This window comes from Heloderma suspectum, chromosome 5 (assembly GCF_057233095.1).
Source record: "Heloderma suspectum isolate Gila_16-S chromosome 5, 16-S_ref, whole genome shotgun sequence".
NCBI classification, from domain to species: Eukaryota; Metazoa; Chordata; class Lepidosauria; order Squamata; family Helodermatidae; genus Heloderma; species Heloderma suspectum.
This window is the reverse complement of record NC_139462.1, coordinates 224,401,306-224,417,145: the sequence shown is the minus strand read 5'-3', so window position 1 is coordinate 224,417,145 and position 15,840 is coordinate 224,401,306. Positions and strand designations below refer to the sequence as shown.

The 15,840-nt window shown below is 42.2% G+C and overlaps 2 protein-coding genes across 3 annotated transcripts in view; both read left to right on the top strand.

The window, feature by feature from the left end:
• Positions 1-15,840, top strand: part of CTDSPL (CTD small phosphatase like) — a 93,928-nt gene that overhangs the window by 67,767 nt on the left and 10,321 nt on the right. For both annotated transcript variants that reach the window (XM_084859435.1, XM_084859436.1), the window contains exons 4-6: positions 2,489-2,590; positions 6,389-6,445; positions 13,182-13,274. In XM_084859435.1, coding sequence (XP_084715561.1) covers positions 2,489-2,590; positions 6,389-6,445; positions 13,182-13,274 — 252 coding nt within the window. The remainder of the gene's footprint in view (positions 1-2,488; positions 2,591-6,388; positions 6,446-13,181; positions 13,275-15,840) is intronic.
• The window catches only part of VILL (villin like), a 93,552-nt gene continuing 90,897 nt past the window's right edge, over positions 13,186-15,840 (top strand). Inside the window, exon 1 of the mRNA XM_084859431.1 lies at positions 13,186-13,274. The gene's annotated coding sequence lies outside the window, so the exon portion shown is untranslated. The remainder of the gene's footprint in view (positions 13,275-15,840) is intronic.

The window sequence follows — 15,840 nt, the reverse complement described above, 5'->3', positions numbered from 1 at the left end:
GGTCTCTTATGTAAAGTCTAACTGATGTGTTTTTGTGTTGCATGCTGTAGGGACAGGCTGTTCTCTTCTGCTAACCGATAAGATCTTACAACTCGCTGATGGGGTGTGGAACCATATTTATGTAGCTGGCTATATACTTAAAATAAATCTTAAATAGAACTGGCTGCAGAATACAGTATTCTACGTAGCCGTTGTAGCCATATTCAGTTGGCTGACTCTTCGTGTGGTGTGCTACATTGCAATGACTGCCAGAACAAAAGGCTGTTCATACCCAAAGTACATGTGCAAACGCTTGGTGGCCACCAGGCAATGAAAGCCTTACAGTGTAGATAAATATTATGTATACACTGCTTTTAATCTGATTCTGCTATGAATCGGATGTTTGTCTAACCATTTCTAGTTCGGTTTCCAGTTCGTAACCCTTGCATGTTACCTGTCCTTCAGTTAATTGCACCCTGTTTATTTCCCATTATCACAGCTGTTCAATTGCCTCTTTCAATCTTCCAATGCTTAAATTCTTCCCTCAGGGCTACTTCACACACTAGATAGCAGAAAACCTGAACTTGCCATTGGTTGGTCACCTGAGGGGGAATTCCAGCCAATTCCCTGAAGAATGTGTCTATGAGCATATTTGTCACATTCACACCTCAAAATGTAATGCTAGAAATGATCCTCTAACATATACCATGGTTACTGGAGTTTAATTTGTTCAGTTACTCTCATGTTTCCTCCTTGGCCTGCCGAGTCTTCTAACAAGAATCGGCATGTTTTTGGAGTGCTGAATGCAAATTCTGGCACCCAGTTCCTAAGTCACAAACAATATTCACTGTGCACACAGTTTCAGCTATTAACTGCCAGAGCTGATTCCTCCATTGCCCTTTTTACAACACAGATTTGTTCCCATGCTTCCTCCTCTGTTTAAAAACGGCCTCTGAGAGATGCATAGGCACTTGAAATCTTCTCAACTAGAGTACTTGAGCCTCTCTTAGAGGGTGCAATCTGTAGTTACCATTCCCACATGCTTTTTGTACACATGGGAGTGTTGTGTAAGGCAGGGGTGCGCAGAAGGTAAATTTTCAATGTTTTGGACTTCAGTTCCCAGAAGCATCTGCAAGCATGGCCAGTAGTCAGGAATGCTGGGAGTTGATGTCCAAAAACATCAGGAGATCTGCTTTCTGCCCATCCCTGGTGTACAGCACTCCACAGGACCTTCCATGCCACAGAAGCATAGGGAAATAACCAGATTCCTTAATCTGCCACTAATATAGGTACTTTCCACTTGCATGTAGGGAAGTATAACAAGGGTGACATGCAATCAATGACCTGACTCGTTGGAAAAACCATTTTTTCTTTTCAGCCCTTACATGGTTTCAATTGTATGAGGAAATGGTACATGATTCGGCTGTGCTAGATTTCTGTGGAAATTGTATTTTTCTGCATAAAATTTGTCATTTAAGGGAGGGCTTACCAAAGCCTTCATCAAAATAACACACACACACACCCTTGCAAAAACAAGTGCTTTCCAAGGGAGCTCCATGCAGCAGATCACCTCCACAAAGGTTGAGGAACAAAAGTTTTTGCCAAACAAAAGTTCCCTGTTTCAGCTCTGTGTTTGCAGTGGAGTGGAGAAAGAGAGAAAGAACAATGGGGCACAAAAGCAAGTGCAAAAAATGGAACCTCAGGGAAGGTCACAATACCCTGGTAGCTTTTTTCCTGCCCCAATTTCAGTTTGGGGACCACGTTTCCCACCCCATGCCCTCAAAATCATAGCACTGCCAAATACAAAGACTTGATGTGGAGCTGAACATTAGGATTTTTTTAATCATTTAGAGTAGAATTCTGCTAGGTTTAATTTTTTTTAATCCTTTATTTCATGACATTCTTATTAGTTCAGTACCATCCCCAGCTACTAGCTATGATGGGGTAAGACAGTGAGTAGGTTCACACAACATGACAATCCACACTCAAGGTTGAGTATGGGTTGTTGTTGAACTGTGAGTTGTTGTGCTGTGTGAACCCAGCCACACTAACCACAAACAACCCACAGTTCACAGCCCAATAAAAAACCATGGGTTCTCTTCATGGATTGTTTGCAGTTAGCAAACCATGGTTTGTTAGCACAGCTGGCTTCACACAACACAACAAACAATGGTTCAACAACAACCCATGCTCAAGGTTGAGTGTGGGTTGTCATGTTTTGTGAACCCAGACAATGAAGGCTGTGTTCTACAAGGGTTAATCCTGAAGGTCTCATCTCTCTTCAGAGCTGGGGATCTCACTGTTTACTTCTGGGATCTTTCATAGCAAGTAGGAACATTGATTTCTGTGGATTTTCACAGAAACCCACACATCAGTGCTTCCAGTTGTTGCACTAAACAATACGTAAATAGTTTAATAATGTCTGCACTAGTCTTTACCATTAGTTATTTGTAACATCAGTAGGAATATGTTTCTAACATTTCATGGTGTTCCTGTGTCTTCTGTTTAGCCACCAGCTAAATACCTCTTGCCAGAAATGACAATATCTGATTATGGGAAGAAATGTGTGGTCATTGATCTAGACGAAACACTAGTGCACAGTTCCTTTAAGGTATGTATGCTATTTGGTATTCTTTGTGATTGGTTGGTACATGTATTTGTATGTATGTATAGGGCTTCTTCTTTTTTAATGAATATAGACACACACACACAGTCCTACCAAAGTCCTTACTTTCCCTCCAAAAATACCTTGAAAAATTATGCATTAGGATCCCATGCCGGATGCACCTGTTTAAAGTTCATTGACAACTGTGGCCCGTGCTAAGGTTGTCAGTCAATTACCATAATATCTAGTGATGTAGTAAATAGCCATCACAGAGAGAACTTCCATATTGCCTCAAATCTCGGTGCATTTCTATGGAGCCGTCAAGTGGTTATCAATCAGGTGATGAGAAATCAAGCATGTGGCTTTAGCCTAGGAAACTGGATGTTAAATTATCCCGTTTTTTGTGAATTTTGGCTCGGCTTGGTAGCCAATCATTGGCAGCAGTTACAGAGACAATCAGGTGGCTTTATAGGGAGAGGAGTAGTGGGCAGGGTATGGATAGCAACCTGTTTCCATCCAGTTTGTGGACACTGAGCTCCAGCACAATATTCATCCTTTTGCCATTTTGAAACAGACATTTTCTGCCTCTTTTTGAAAATGTGTCCCCTCTTATGGCGGAATATACTGGAGGCTTTACATTTCTAGTTACTACTGACAACCTGGAAACCATATTTGTGGATCCCTGTGAAAAGGAAGGTGCTGTCTCGAAGGAACTTCATTATCCATGGGATGCTTCAAACTCATCACATAGCAGTTGCTAAGGGCAGAACTGCATGTAGATTCAGAGCAAAATGCCTTTTTTCAGACTGGAAGCTCAGCTGCAGAAAATGGAGTTGCAGGATATTCTTCTGCTAATCAGTGTACAGGTCAGCTAAAAAATGAGGATAGGCAGGTAGTGACCCGCCAGAGGGCCTTCTAAGTTGTGATCCCCTGCCTGTGGAATTCCCTCCCCAAGGAGTGGAATCTGATGGTTGTTCTGGCCACTAACAAAGATGTTTATTTGCCTAGGCCTTTCAGGACATCATCTAGTTGGCTTTAACCTAGCCTGTTTTACAGATTTTACTTTTTTTCCTGCAGACCTGTGTTTATACTGTGTTTTCTTGGCTTAAGTTTATGTATTATTATTTGAATTAATTTGTTTCATTTCCTCTTTGTTAGCTGTCCTGCGAATCTTGCAAATTACATTCTTAAATTTATAAATGGTTTCTTAATTTGTTTCTTTATTCGTTATTCTTAAATGAATATTTTTTTTGCCATGATGCCAGTCTTGTTCATGTCATTAATGTGTGCTGAGCTTCTGTGGACTTTATAAGTAAATAACACCAGATCATAATAAGAGCCCTGTTGGATCCTCATCCTGTTTTCCACAGTGGCCAATCAGATGCCTAGGAGAAGCCCACAAGCAGGACATGAGGACAGTAGTCCTGTTCCGCTGTTGTTCCACAGCAACTGATATTTAGAGGCATGCTGGCTTTGATTATGACAGCAGTATACATGACTAGTAGCCATTGGTAGTCATATCCTCCATGAATTTTGTCTCATCCTCTTTTAAAGCTGTGGTGGCCAACACCACATTTTGTGGTAGTGAATTCCATAGTTCAACAGGGTGTAATCACCAAGTTCTGTTGATGTTGCTTTTAAAACAGATGATTTGTACCGTAACGGATTCACTTGAGCTCTATTGTGGAATGAAACAAGTCTGGGTTAGATAGTCTGAAATAACTGAAAAAGCATGAAGATTTCAACTGTATTGATACAAATTTGCATCACAGGCTACTGCAGCGTAGGCTAGATGTCTGTGGGTGATGTCATTTTTTGAAAAAGATTACTGCAGCGCTATTCCTCAAACTGGAATTTCTTCTGGGTAATGTTAAGATTATATGGCCATAGAAATATTTGTGTGAGCAACTAATAAATTTGTCAGCTGGTTTATAAATAATCCAAGCAGCTCAGAGAATGGAAGAATAAAAGTCTTGTAAATGTTACCAAACCTCGATGAGTTTTGAACCCTCTCCACCCTTGTAAAGATTGAGGAATCTCATTAAAAATTAAGAATGAGTTCACCCTTTTATGCAAGGCTGTTCTAGTTAACTACAAACAAAAATCCTAAAACCGCAACCTTAAGGCTTGGGGCCAAAACAGATATTACTTTAAATCCATATATAGCAATGGTGTCTTTCCTTTTTTTCATTTTTTCCCTATAGTATTTGCAGGCAGCGGGGGGTGGGGAAGAGTGATCTGGATCTTAAAAGCGCCCATACCGTACACACTAGGGTCCCAATCCAGATCAGGGGACCTTGCACTTATTCTAACGTAAAAATGAAAATAAACGTGTAGCTGCTAGATACAGATTTAAAGTAATGTCTGTTTTGGCCCTGAGTCTGCCCATGCAGCGGCAGAATCCTGAAGAAGTAGAATGGACAGCACCTGTTGAGATTAGGAAATCACATTTTTGAATGCTCCCTTATGATAAGAAAAGAAAAACAACATTCCCTGCACATAGAAAAGTAAGACAGCATGGAGCATTCAGGAAACCCCCCCCCCCACACACACACACACCTACTATTTGCAGGTATTTTTAAATACAGAGCAGCTTTCAGAAATGATATTCCCCCAGTTGCAATCTAAAGTGGTACAACCTGCTCTACCACCTCATTCTGCTGTATATGTAGACCAGGCCTGACACTGCATAGATTTTGTGCCATTAATCTCAAGGTTTTGGTTCTATAGACACAAAATTTAGATTTGTGAGTCCTCTTCTGGGAAAAAGTACCAGTCTGTTCCTTCAAAAAGGGAAATAACTTCTCAGAATGTCTGCAGCTTCTTCGGAGTCCTTGGGGAAAGGGAGACCTGCAGGCCTGAGGGTGCATCTTGTTTCTCCAGGAAACGTCCCAGGAACAGTTGATGGAGTCTTCCCTTGCAGTAATATTATTTGTTAGGCTTCGTGCCCTGTTTCTTCCTCCACCCCCCCCCCTTTTGGAAAGGGACTGCATCTCTGTAGAGCAGCCTTCCAGAAGCTGGCACCCTCCAGATGTGTTGGACTACAACTCCCAGCATCCCCCAACCAGCTATGCTGGTTGGGGGATGCTGGGAGTTGTAGTCCAATACATCTGGAGGGCGCCAAGTTGGGAAAGGCTGCTGTAGAGGAAATGAGAGTCCCTCAATGTTGAGTAACATTAACTACAAGCAAATCCATTTGCAAGTGTCAAAATGCAGACTGGAGTCCTCCTCCTGGTGAAGTGCAAGTGGGGAAGAGTTTGGCCTGGCAGGCTGTTCCTTTTCCTCACTAACAGGTCTGCTGCAGCCAAGCAGGAATGGGGCAGCCACCCCCTTCTCGATCATATTCAGAAGAAAGGACAATCTCTTGTGCTGTCAATTCATGCAACAGCCTGGAGCCCAATAGCAGAGAGATCTGCTCGAGAAGAAAGGGGCTGCGGCCTGCTCCACCTAGTGGATCTGTTTGTGTGAGCCAAGCAAGAGCCCTTCCCTGCCAACATGAACACATGCATGATGAAAACGTTTTGACAGCCACTGTAAAGTTGAAGGCACAAAAGTGTTTGCCCAGTATGTTTGGATATATGTCTGTGGGTGCAGATATGTGAACAGGAGAATTTTCTAGCTCTTCGGCAGTTGTTCTGAATGCATTTTCTGCACCGGGTATCACCAAAGTGCTACAGTTCTTCACGGGAGCAATGCTGTCAGTCCCAATGTTTTCCTCTGGAGTTTGGGACCGGAGGGAGGGGAGGGTGTCATAGTACAAATTGTTCTTATTTTCTAAAGCTGATCTCCTTTTCACTTTTCTAGCCAATTAGCAATGCTGATTTCATTGTTCCAGTTGAAATTGATGGAACTATACATCAGGTGAGCACTGCTGCTATATTTGCCATTTAACTTGTGTGTGCTGGGGATGACCTGCTTTTCATGACTGGCTCTATTAAACTGGAGATTCCCCTTGGTCACTTGATCTTATTTTTGAGAGTGTCGGAAGTAGTTTCCTATCATGTGAAGGCATACATGGTGAGCCCAAAGAATGACCCCAAGAGGGAGAAGGAGTTAACCCTCCAATAAGAAGTCACTGTAGAAAATTATGAATTGATAGTAATTTTTTCCAGAATAACTGTCAAATTACGTTGACAAAGGATGAAGTTTTAGAACTAATTGACAGACTAAAAGTAGTATGTCCCCAGGGCCGGATGGCATTCACTTAAAAGTCCTTGAACTCAAATATGAAATGGCTCAGCAATTAACCAAAATATGGAAATTCATCACTAAAATTCCAGGGGGGTGGGCAAAGTAGCAGCTTCTTTTTTTCAAAAGTGGAGTGTGTGTGGAAGAGAGAGAGAGATGGTAGGGTGGATGAGAAGAATTTGCCCAATCAGTAACAAAAGTTGATTGAGCATGTGAGAGCATATCTTGGAACACAATCTTATCCATATAACCAATTCACTTGACTGTGAAACTCCTAAAACCTCTACCTATGTCATCTCTGAAAGTGTTGAGGGTGAAAGAGGAGAGTGCAAAAGCTGGTTTGAAACTCAACATTAAAAAAATGAAGATCATGGCATCTGGCCCCATCACTTCCTGGCATATGGAAGGGGAAGAAATGGAAGCAGTGACAGATTTTATTTTCTTGGGCTCCAAGATCACGGCAGACAGTGACTGTAGCCATGAAATTAAAAGACGCTTGCTCCTTGGGAGGAAAGCTATGGCAAACCTAGACAGCATAGTGAGAAGCAGAGACATCACCTTGCCGACAAAGGTCCGCATAATCAAAGCTATGGTTTTCCCAGTAGTAACGTATGGCTGTGAGAGCTGGACTATAAGGAAGGCTGAGCACCGAAGAATTGATGCTTTCGAACTGTGGTGCTGGAGAAGACTCGTACGAGTCCCCTGGACTGCAAGGAGGTCAAATCAGTCCATCCTAAAGGAAATCAACCCTGAGTGCTCATTGGAAGGACAGATACTGAAGCTGAAGCTCCAATATTTTGGCCACCTAATGCGAGGAGAAAACTCTCTGGAAAAGACCCTGATGCTGGGAAAGACTGAAGGCAAAAGGAGAAGGGGACGGCAGAGGATGAGATGGCTAGATAGCATCACTGATGCAATGAATATGGACTTGAGCACGCTCCGGGAGAGAGCGCAGGACAGGAAGGCCTGGCGTGCTATGGTCCATGGGGTCACGAAGAGTCGGACACAACTGAATGACTGAAGAACAACAACAATGTCATCTCTAATTGATAAAAGATCCAGTTCCTCTGATGTATTCACCTGAAAATAATGAGTTCAGGTACAGGTATCTCTCAGGCATCTTCTGTAGTGAAAGCAAATATGCAGCATTCATTGCTTTCTTTTAACTTTACCTATCTTCCTGCATGCCCCCCTCATAAAATGCTTTTGAGTGCTATATTCCAAACAAATGACGTCCTCACATCCAGTGAGCATGTTAGGGTGCTTGATCCCAGAAGGAGAAGGATGCAATGTGGCTTTAAAGAAACCTTAAGTTATGGGCCAGGAGTGTATTTTCTGTCATACAAAGCTCCTACAGCATGGGTTTTCTGTTTACTTTCTTGCATTGCACTCAGCAGTGCAGCTGGGTGATTTTTGGACCCTGGACTTAATGGTCTTACGCGCATGCACACACCCACCCCTTAGATTTGGTCTGAAGTTCATAGTTCTCTCCTCCCTCCTCTGCCACCATTCCATGCTTTATAATTGTTTAAAGCCACTTGAATCATAGCACCACTGTGACTGCAGGAATGAAATGAAGTTTACTTCTTCTGCCTGGATGCTAAACACATTAACTTGGGAATAAGCACAATTTTGTCATAGAAAAGGATAATAAATTTTTAAAGTAAAAAGTGAGCAACTGCAACCATGTATGTGCTTGCATGGCCACCCCACAACTATAAAATATTTTTTAAAAAAGAAGAAAAGAAAAGAAACGATGCTGCAGCAAGTAGCTTCAGCCCTGGTGGGCCCCAGCATACTCATGCCAGCCCCCATCATCTGCCGCACTCTGGGCAGTCATGGGGGGGCAGTCTTCACTGTGGAGCCCTGGACTCTGACCCCAATTTTCAGCCCTAGCTGCACCACTGCACTTGGAGCTAAACATTTCTTTCCCACATGGCCTTCCGTTTGAGATCATACCTTGTTTTTAACCAAACAACTGACTGATGTGTTTTACTTGTCAGAATTGTGGAGGTAAATGCCATTATTTCAGTTTCCCCCATAAACTGCTTAAGGTACTTTAAGATCTTTATTTCCACAGCATATCGTATACTTTGGAATTTAGGCCGGTTCGCACAATCAAGCAACCCACCATGGCGCGGGCAGCCATACTGAATATTTAAGCTGCAGCTTGTTTTGTCATCCGAACCTGATGAAGGTGGGTTGTTTTGGTGTGGTTAACGAACCACCCACAACCCTGAAACATGGGTTCTGGGTGGTTTGTTAACTACACCAACAGCCCGCCCTCGCTGGGTTTGACAAGCCATGGTCATGGCTTGAATATTCAAAAGTTGCCCAGCACAACGTGCCACAAGCTGCAGTGATCATGCAAACCTGGTCTCTTTCTACCTGTTCTGTCTTCCTCTTTTTGTCAGCTATTTGTTTAAGCAATTAATGTAAGTCAAGGGGATATAAATAGACCCATCTGAGCAACCCACGTTTTTTTTCCTTGTGTGTTGTCCATGAAGACTTAGGGCTAAGGACTGTGCTATCCCATATGAATTTGTGTATTCATTAAGGTCATCCTCTGACCCTTTGCATCCATGTATCCTTACCTTCTCTGTGAGGGTTGTGGTGTTTAAGTTGTGGAACACCCTTCCCAGAAGCATTTGCCTGGCATCAACTGTTCTGTCAGTTGGGTGACTGTTAAATACCATTTTATTTTCCTGAGCATTTGATCACTGACATCATGATGGTCTGCTTGATGCATTCTGTTAATGGTTTTATATTGATACATTTAAAATTATTATAAGCTGCTTGAACACGTTTGTGGTAGGCAAGATAAAACATTTCAAGGAAGTATCCATGCTACAAATGTAAACTGGTTGAACAGTCATTCCCCTCTCATAAGACCATGGGAACTGTAGTTCTCCAAGAAGATTTGAGGTTCTCTAAGAGAATAATTGGATCCTTTACCAAACTACAATTCCTAAGATCCTTTGGGGCAACCCATTTCAGTCCAAGGTACATTTGTAGTGTTAATAGGGCCTTGGGTAAGTTGCTGTCCACAAATATCAATCTTTATTTCATTTATCAGTTTTCTCCCCTAGAAAAGTAGTGCTTTCCAGGGACAAGAAGTCTGAAATGTATGGAGGCAAGATTATAAAGAGCTAATAAGGAGAAAGAGGCCCTTTTTACAGGTGGCACCATTTCCTCCCCCTCCCCCCCCCCCCCGAGTACAAGGTATTGATAATCATAATCCCACCTTGTCCTTTAGAGGAGGTAGTGTGGCTCTTCCACAGACATGCAGAGAAACTGCCTGGACTATGGACAGTCTGAATAGCAAACCATCTTCAGCAGCTGTTTAATCACTTGTTTTTCTAGTACCATGAGCACTCAGCATTGCCTTCCACCTTCAATTTATGCTGTGATAAGTCCTGCCCAGTGGGCTTGTCTCTATTAATATGCAGAAGGATTTACAGGTGCCTTTAGTCATAGCTAGGAAACACTTAATCTACTGTGTACAGAGAATCACTGTTGCCTGAAAGTGTAAGGAGGTTTTGACTTAGAGGGAAATGCGAAATTGCATTGTACAACCCATCCTACCCCACCCCCCGCAGTTGTACACTCAATGACTACTTGAGAGGTGCATTTTCTTCAATGTAGAAGTCATATTTGTCCTTGGACTGGGATGAACTGAAAATTAGTTCAGACATAATGTAGAAATGCCTGTGAACAATACTCAGAAATATGGGGTTTTGTACTGAACAGTAATAGACCATGCACTATTTCAAGAGCCTATTTACTTAAGCAAAATAAGATGCATAGTGCTTTTTTTCTAGAAAATGAGAGCAGAGGAGAGATAGACAAGAGAAATGATGAACATTTGAAAGTTATGTACCTGACTCTAGTATGTGATGACTTTTAGCATATATTCTTTCCCTAAAGGGCAGTGCTCCTTGAGCTGTCTTTCTGGAAGAGGCTGTGACCCGGTTCAAGTAATCCAGGATAGGCTGTGTGCATTCTTAATGGCCTATCCTTGATTACTTGCACTGGGAAGTAGCCACAACACAGTGAACGAGATACCGGAAGACTCGAGTCTACATGTCTTCTCCCAGCTCTTACAGCAAGAAGGCCCACAACCAAAGATACTAGGGTATTGGGTGCCTTGGGCAGCTTGGCTACATTTACGTGCTTCCCTCACCCTCCAGGATCTAAAATAAGATTAAACACAAGACAAAACTGTGTTCTAATGGCTATACTGTTGTAATGCTTGTTTTTCTATCTGTGCAGTTGTAACTCTGTCCCAAGCAGATGTTCCTTGACAGCACTAATGTCCCAGATTTATTTAATAGGAGTAAACTCTTCAAGTTAATATAAACTTGGTTTTCTGCAATGGCCATGAAGGCTAGAAATGTTTACTGAAGTGACTTGTATATAATCCTGTCATCAGCTTTTGTCATAAAAGCCACAAAAAATTATTCAACTTCTGAGTCCAGAATTTTGCCACCCTTGAAGGTTAAGTGGGATACATTTCTTTTCACCTTGATAACTTAAACTGAGCTTTTTGAAGAGAGTCTGACAATGTATTCCAAAAACAGCAAATACATTCATTGTTTTGGTAGCCTGTTGTCTTGAGGCAGTTTTTAAAATGGATGTATGAGGTGGTGTGCTTCCCATAAGCATCTGTTGGCCGCTGTGTGAACAGAATGCTGGACTGGATGGGCCTTTGGTCTGATCCCACATGGCACTGCTTATATTCTTAAATTTAGCAAAGTGAATGTTAAACCTATTACAAAAGTATACATCGTACCATCATACCCCAAGGAATGTCATACTCCATGGTTGCTTCCACTTTAGGACCTTGAGCACTGCTGAGGCATTGGTTTTCTGCACATAATATAGCATTATATTCCCTATATGCCCATCCCTTTAGCCTATATCCTGTTATTTTGGGAAACTATTCATTAAAGCCAACCCCATGCATCCCCAAGAACAGTCCACGCTGGGCAGGTTGGTAAAATGAGTTTTGATGAGCTTCCGCCGGGCTTTAAAAACGTGGCTGTTTAGGCAGGCATTTGGAGTGGGTTAGGGGTTTTTAGAGCAGCGTTATTTTGTTATGTTGTTTTGTTCAGTTGATTATGTAGATTTCTTATTAGTATTGTACACCGCCTAGAGTGGCCGGGTAGCTGGCCAGATAGACAGCTAATAAAACTAATACATACATACATACATACATACATGCAATCACCAGAAATTAGTTGGAGAAAAAGGTGGGACATCTCAGAAAACACTGGAATGTAACACATTGGCAATTATGTCTTCGGAGTCTCTGGAAAAACCATTCTAGACTGAATGGCTGGTGTGGAAGCAACCACCAAGGTCCTTCGATCTGAAGATCATAAGTCCCAGCCAAGAGTTGTGGACATTTGCCAGCAACCCTGTAGCGAATTCTCCATTATAGTCTCACTCCGTTGTCTGTTAGGCCCAACTTGCATGGTGCATTCTGCAAGTAACACAGTGGTTCCCCACTGTTGATCCATGTTGACGGTGTTTACTAGCAAAGGCAGAGATATTTGCTCACTGATGGCCCCTCCAGTTGTGGTTCATTCTCAAGGGTTATTTGCCTAGGCTGTGGGATATATACCATGGTGATCTCAATCCACACGGTGAATACGACTCGTAGACCTGAATGGAGATTCTTCACACCAGGGAGATGGTCAGCAAATAAATTGTATGGTATTGCGATGCAAATCCTAGGAACTAAATAGAATTTAGTAGATGGTAAATTAAAGCAAAAGAAAAGGAAATAACCTGCATTGTTGAATAGTCTTATTATTCTGCACCAACATTTGCTGTACAGGCTTAGTAACAACTTGGGCGTGGAATGTCAAAATACTATCCAGAGAAAGTCAAAGACTTTATTTTATTTATATACTTTGCAAATGAACTCCTTTATCGGAACAAGACATTTTGAAGGTTGGTTTCATGTTTGGATTATCTGTTTGCTCAGATTGGATGTGTGGGAGCTGCAGGTAGAAGGAGGCATTCATTTTAACATTACAGGTTTTCAGTCCTGCATATTGGCCATCGAGAAACATTACCTGATTACATGAAAATAACTTTTTTTGTTCAATTAAACATTAATCCTTTATTTAAAACTGAATAAGACCAAATACATATGCCTTGTGATCTGTGTCACTATCAGTTTTCTACTCTAGTTATCCACTCTGCTAAAGCATTGTTGGCTTACCTTACCCATGATGCTTCTACCTTTTGGATTAAAGCATAGAACATAACCTTGGGAGCCATCTTTTTGACATCTCTACTATCTATTCTCCATCATCATGACTTAGAAGTATGCCACAGCATATGTCACACATTCTTGTGTCTCAGCTGCCATTCTTTTCCTGTCCTTTCCAATTTCCAGGTTTATGTATTAAAACGACCACATGTGGATGAGTTCCTCCAGAGGATGGGAGAGCTCTTTGAATGTGTGCTCTTTACAGCCAGTCTAGCAAAGGTAGGTCAGTCTCTCTCTGTGCCTTTGTATTTTACCTCTTTTCAGGTACCCCCGAATTGGCCAGAGAGGCCAGTTCTGTGATGCTGGAAAACCTTTGCTGTTTAGTCAATATGGAGGGTCACTGCTCAGAATTGTGTGACAAGTGCCCCGGGCTTCAAAAGAGATGTTGAATTGAACACTTTATGAAGTAGGTCCCAAAACAGCTCTCTGCTTAACAAGTGTGTTGCTAATTAAGGCAGATTTCCCACCACCCACCTTCTCTTTTTCTTTGTGATGCCCAAAATCTCCTTCAAGGACCATTTTTAAGTTGGGCTTTCTTTTCATGTGGTATCAAATAAGGAGAAAATAATTACTTTAATCTTCCCCCCTTTTCTTCTGTTTCTTTATCTGGCTGCATGTACTTTTGTCTGCTTTAGTGTGTGGGTAAGTGTTTCCATGGTAACAATATCACATATGGGCTTATCTCATAATGTAGCCTCCATGTATTGCTTATGATGCCAATATGAAAGGCTTTCTTTAAAGTTACCATGGTTATATGGCGGGGGGAGAAGAATGGGAATAAATAGCTTATTACATAAAGTTGTATCCTAAAAGCTGGGCACAAATAAAGCATATCCATTTTAATGCAATGTCAGTATAGGCAACTAATAGTTGAAATTTCAGGCAGTTAACAAATACAAAACAGAACTGAACAAATAGCCTTTATATTTTACAAACAGTGTTTGTAAAGCTTGATGATGATGTCTACATACATGGGTTTGTGTCAGGGTGAGAGGGAAAGAATCAATATTTTGTGCAGTCTGACGTGTTGTAGAAATAATAGTGCATGTAGCAAGCTCCACAGTAGACTTTAGTTATGTTAGCCCAGTGATGTTTTCAGTGGTGTCCATAGTGGTGATAGCAGCCAAAATGAATTTGATTGTTTTCCTTGGTAGAGGATAAACTCAGACCCTTGCAAACTTTGTAGCACTGGAGAAATCGGGGGGGGGGGGGGGACATGCCACCCAAGTCAGTGATGTGCTTCTCACATCATTAGAAAATAGTGTTTTGTTCGCAACAGGGACTGGGAAGTATATGTGCTGCTCCTGCAAGGCAGTTGTTCCTGTTCCTGGCTTAAGGCAAGCTAATTATGTTGGGCAAAGACTATAGGTGGGTGATTCCAGGCAGGGAATTAAGCTTAATTTTTTTCCTTTGCTTGTGTTTAGTAATTTCTTCTCTCTACAGTAGCCATCAAAGTGGTTCACAGTTAATTAAATTTGCCATGAAACTATATTTTGTTCAAGTGCATGCGGCCAGATGTGAGATGCCTGCTACTCATTTCTAGGAAAATACTAGAAATTAATTATTACATGGCTGGGGTACAGGAGGGCAGGTGATGCATCTCCTCCAGCATTAGGAATAAGAAACCAGGACTGGTTTCATTCTTCCCCATTCCTTCCTTCCTATATATTTTGTATGCATTACAATGACTGCGTGGGAATGGTGTCACCACAGCATCCTTAGACTGCCTGCCAAATCCCTTTACTGTTCAGAGGAGGGACAGGATTTCTGTGGTTCAGGAGCCAAAGGCTGGGCTGTCTAGTCTTATAGAGCAGCACATTTGTGGGCCCACGTGTGGCCTTTCTGTGGACTAAGGAACCGGCATGCTTCACAATATTTAGCCGTAAATTACAGCTTGTTTTCCACAAGTTCTAGACTTTACTGACTCCAGCCCAATGAAATAGGCTTACACCTATCAAATCTCATGACCGAGCATCAGTTTAAATACTTTGAAAATCTGCTGGACACTTTCTTCTTCAGGAAGGCTTTAGCACTCTAATATCACAGAGGCAACAGTTAACTATCTGTCCCGCTGAGTTTTTAATGTGATTTGAATTTCATGAGTATCTGCTTCACGCTGTAACTTGCTGTGATTCAGCCACTTAAGCAGGACATAAAATTTATCATAGATGGAGAAATGTATTTTAATATTTATATTATAAAAAAATTACATTTCCCCATTAATTATCATTCAAGAGTTGTTTGGAAAGGCCCAAGCAACAGAAATATCAGACCTTCTTCATCTGCATGCCATACCAATGTGTAAGAGTTCAGTGGCACAAATACAGTGTATAATTCAGAGTAGCAGTGGACTGGCAGTGCCTCCATGATTCTGTCTACCAGCCCAATGGTAAGCTGCTGGGGACCTTCCACTAGCAATTCTGCCAACAGGACCCAGGTGCCTTCCTTCCTTCATTATGGAAGCAGTTTAGAGCGCAATCCTATGGGGATAGGTGGTCATCTCCGAGTTTGGAGGCGGCTGCCTACCCAATGCAGGGTAGGAGAAGCACAGAGGGGATCATCCCCTCCACACTTCAGCCACCCTGCATTTGCAGCTGGATAGCCAATTTAGCCGCGGGAAGGCAGAGCGGGGGAAGCGGCTGCCAGACGATACATAGGATGTGTCATACTGGCATTTCCACCTTCTCTGCCCCAGAATGCCCCATTTTCGCTGCTCCGCACTCCTGAGCACAGAGCACAGGGCCATTCCAAGCTGCCTATGAGGCAGCAGGGGAGAGGGGGAAGG